Here is a 2,548-nt window from a genome sequence, read left to right as displayed (position 1 = left end):
CAGAGCTAAAGGATTGCTGATTTCGAGGCTAGCCTGGGACCACAGAGTGATTTCCATGTCAGCCCAGCCTGGAATGAGACCTTGCCTCAAAAACAAACAAACAAACAAAAAAAGAAAACAAGAAAAAAAGAAAAGAAATAGGAAACTGAGGTTATTTACTAAATTTTCCTAACTCCACACACTCTATCTCCTACAGTGACTGCCACCTTCAAAAGCAATAAAGAGTCTGCCCAACGCTTCAAAAGGGCAGGTGCTCACCAATATTGCCCAAAAACTTCAGAACTTTATTCTTGCTGGTTTCAGCATGGGCTCTTGGGCCCCAAAGGAACTCATACTGAGCAGGGTAACTGTAGCGCACCTGCCTGTACCTCAGATACCCTTCCTGCACAAAATCCTCAGTGATCAGTTTCCTGGGGTTCCCAGAGATGTAGTGATCCTCCATGTCATACACTCCCATCAAATTTAGTACAGACCACATTACCTTCTCACAGACAGGGCTGCCCTTAAAGGCGATGGTGCCTAATGCAAGTATCAGGAGCCCCGTCTTGGGAATGCCCTGGCTATCACTCTGCATCCCATCATATGTGAGCCCCAGGGCAATGACAAGGACATAGCAGGACCCAGGAGGGTCCACTACCTTCATATCAATACCAAAGATCAGACGCATGTTCTTAGTGGCTTCATCAAAGATCTCAGCATAACTCTCTGGGTAATTCCCAATGATACTCTCCATTATTTCTGCCTTAGTGACTGGCTCCTTCTTTTGATACTTGAGGAGCAGAAACTGCACTAAGTCGGCTACCTTTATACTCGGTGCATTCTCCTCTAAGTGCTCAGCACCTTCCATATCCTTTCCTTGGTTACTGGGGGAAGCTTCATGGCCTTCTGGAAGGGCAGCCATGACAGCTAGGGCATTGGAGGCTCTCTGAAGATTCTGAGAATGACTTGCCATCTCAGCGGCTACTGGAGTATTAGAAGGCAGTATGGCCTCTTCCTCAGCCATGGAGACCTGGACATCCGCCAGGTCCTGTGCCTGTGGTTGTGGCTGGCTCTTCTGATTATGAGACATCATGACTCTCTTTGGGACAATGGAGAGGAGAATGGAGACACTGGTGGGGTTTCACAGGCCTGTAGGAAGGGAGAAGAGAGGGTAAATGTTGTTGGACTCTGCTGACACTCATACCCCACATGGGCTACCCTATAAAGCCAATTCCAGGGGTTTCATGGATGGTTCTCTAGGCCCTCTCCTTTCCCTTGGCAGGGTCTGGATCCCATCTTTCTGCTGGCCTGAGGCAAACTCATGGAGCACATGCCCTCTATGCCACCATGAAACAAAAGCCAGTGGGGGGTCCTTCATATCTGACTACACCTGTCCGGGGAGAATGCAAGCAGTGCTCCATTTTCAGGTCAAACATGCCAAGGTGTGGAACTTTCCTACTGATGACTTGAGGTCGTGATCCTTAAGCTAATTCCCTATTCTGTGAGACAGAGGAAAGGGTGAGGAGAGAGAATCCAGAATTCCCAGGTTTCCCCTGATTGGGAACAAAAGGACTGGGTCCCATGTGTTTAGGTCGAGAGATTCCTCCAGTTCTCACCTTGAGTCCTGACAGGCCTGGGATCCTCCCTCTGATGATCTGAGCCTGGGTCACTCTTAGCAGGGCCTTCACCTCCTTGAGACCAATCACCTGGGAACAAGACAAGGGGCCCAAGCTGATGACAGTCATACCCAAGACAGACTTGTGTGGGGCCTCTTTGTGTTATGGATTGGTGTTATCTTCAATCAATCCTTGGTGGCCTCACCTCATCTCTTTTGTGATCCCCAAGCCCTGTGGTCAGTTAGCTGAGATCATCCACTCAGACTAAGATCCCCACCTTCTAGAGAGCCTGACATCACTCAGGAGACATCAGGTGACTTAGTTATTCACCTCTGAAACGAGGTCTCTAATGATGACCACATTTATAGAAATGGGAGCTCCTTAAGTCCACTGAATTTTATTCACCTGACATCTCCCCTTTATAGCAAACTTCATTTGCCCAAAGGCTGTCATTTCCTTACTGAGGTAGAAGAGAGAGAATGCCATTAGGTCTTCTGAGGGCTGACCCCAGAACATGATCAGAGTGTAGGAACCTTTCTTTCTGGAGTGCAGACACCAACAATGATAGGACTACCCATGGCAGAAAACAGGAGCAGCCAGGCTCTATGAGGTGTTTGTCTGGGAGGATGTGGGATACCTTCACACATTCAATTCTCACCATGGTTCCTTACCTTGATTTTTGGCAGATTCTGGATACCTCCTTCTACTCTCCTGATGACTATGCTTACACTGAGACCTCACTTCCCTGAAAGGAGAGACAGAAGTGAGGATTCAACACTCCTGGACACCCCTGAGTGGGCTTCAAGGTACTCCTACTTACTCCTCACAGGTCCTTTAGTCACTTGTAGTTCCATCCTTCAGATTCAGGTCACCATCCCTGTTATTCCCACTTCATCCCCAGAATAGGAACCTAAGGGCAACATCTCTTTCCAACATTCCCTGGGCCAGCCTGG

At 48.4% G+C, this 2,548-nt stretch overlaps 1 protein-coding gene across 1 annotated transcript; it reads right to left on the bottom strand.

Moving 5' to 3' along the window:
• Positions 1-238: 238 nt before the first annotated feature.
• LOC105944809 (melanoma-associated antigen 10-like) lies at positions 239-2,256 on the bottom strand. Its single transcript, XM_012951307.2, has 3 exons — positions 2,233-2,256; positions 1,596-1,685; positions 239-1,078 (listed from the first exon to the last, which is right to left on the bottom strand). Exons 1-3 carry the CDS (start codon positions 2,254-2,256, stop codon positions 239-241), a joined length of 954 nt encoding a protein of 317 aa, XP_012806761.2.
• Positions 2,257-2,548: the final 292 nt, after the last annotated feature.

The sequence above is a fragment of the Jaculus jaculus genome, chromosome X (genome assembly GCF_020740685.1).
Source record: "Jaculus jaculus isolate mJacJac1 chromosome X, mJacJac1.mat.Y.cur, whole genome shotgun sequence".
Classification (NCBI taxonomy): domain Eukaryota; kingdom Metazoa; phylum Chordata; class Mammalia; order Rodentia; family Dipodidae; genus Jaculus; species Jaculus jaculus.
Note: the sequence above shows the minus strand (reverse complement) of the source record. Positions and strands in the feature narration are given on the sequence as shown.

What these genes read in the sequence shown, in the direction of transcription:
- LOC105944809 (XM_012951307.2), bottom strand. Translation starts at nt 2,256, where the DNA reads ATGGTGAGAATTGAATGTGTGAAG. An exon ending in TGAGAATTGAATGTGTGAAG is followed by an intron (nt 1,686 to 2,232) that starts GTATCCCACATC and finishes TCTTGTTCCCAG; the next exon opens with GTGATTGGTCTCAAGGAGGT. An exon ending in CAGGCCTGTCAGGACTCAAG is followed by an intron (nt 1,079 to 1,595) that starts GTGAGAACTGGA and finishes ATTGTCCCAAAG; the next exon opens with AGAGTCATGATGTCTCATAA.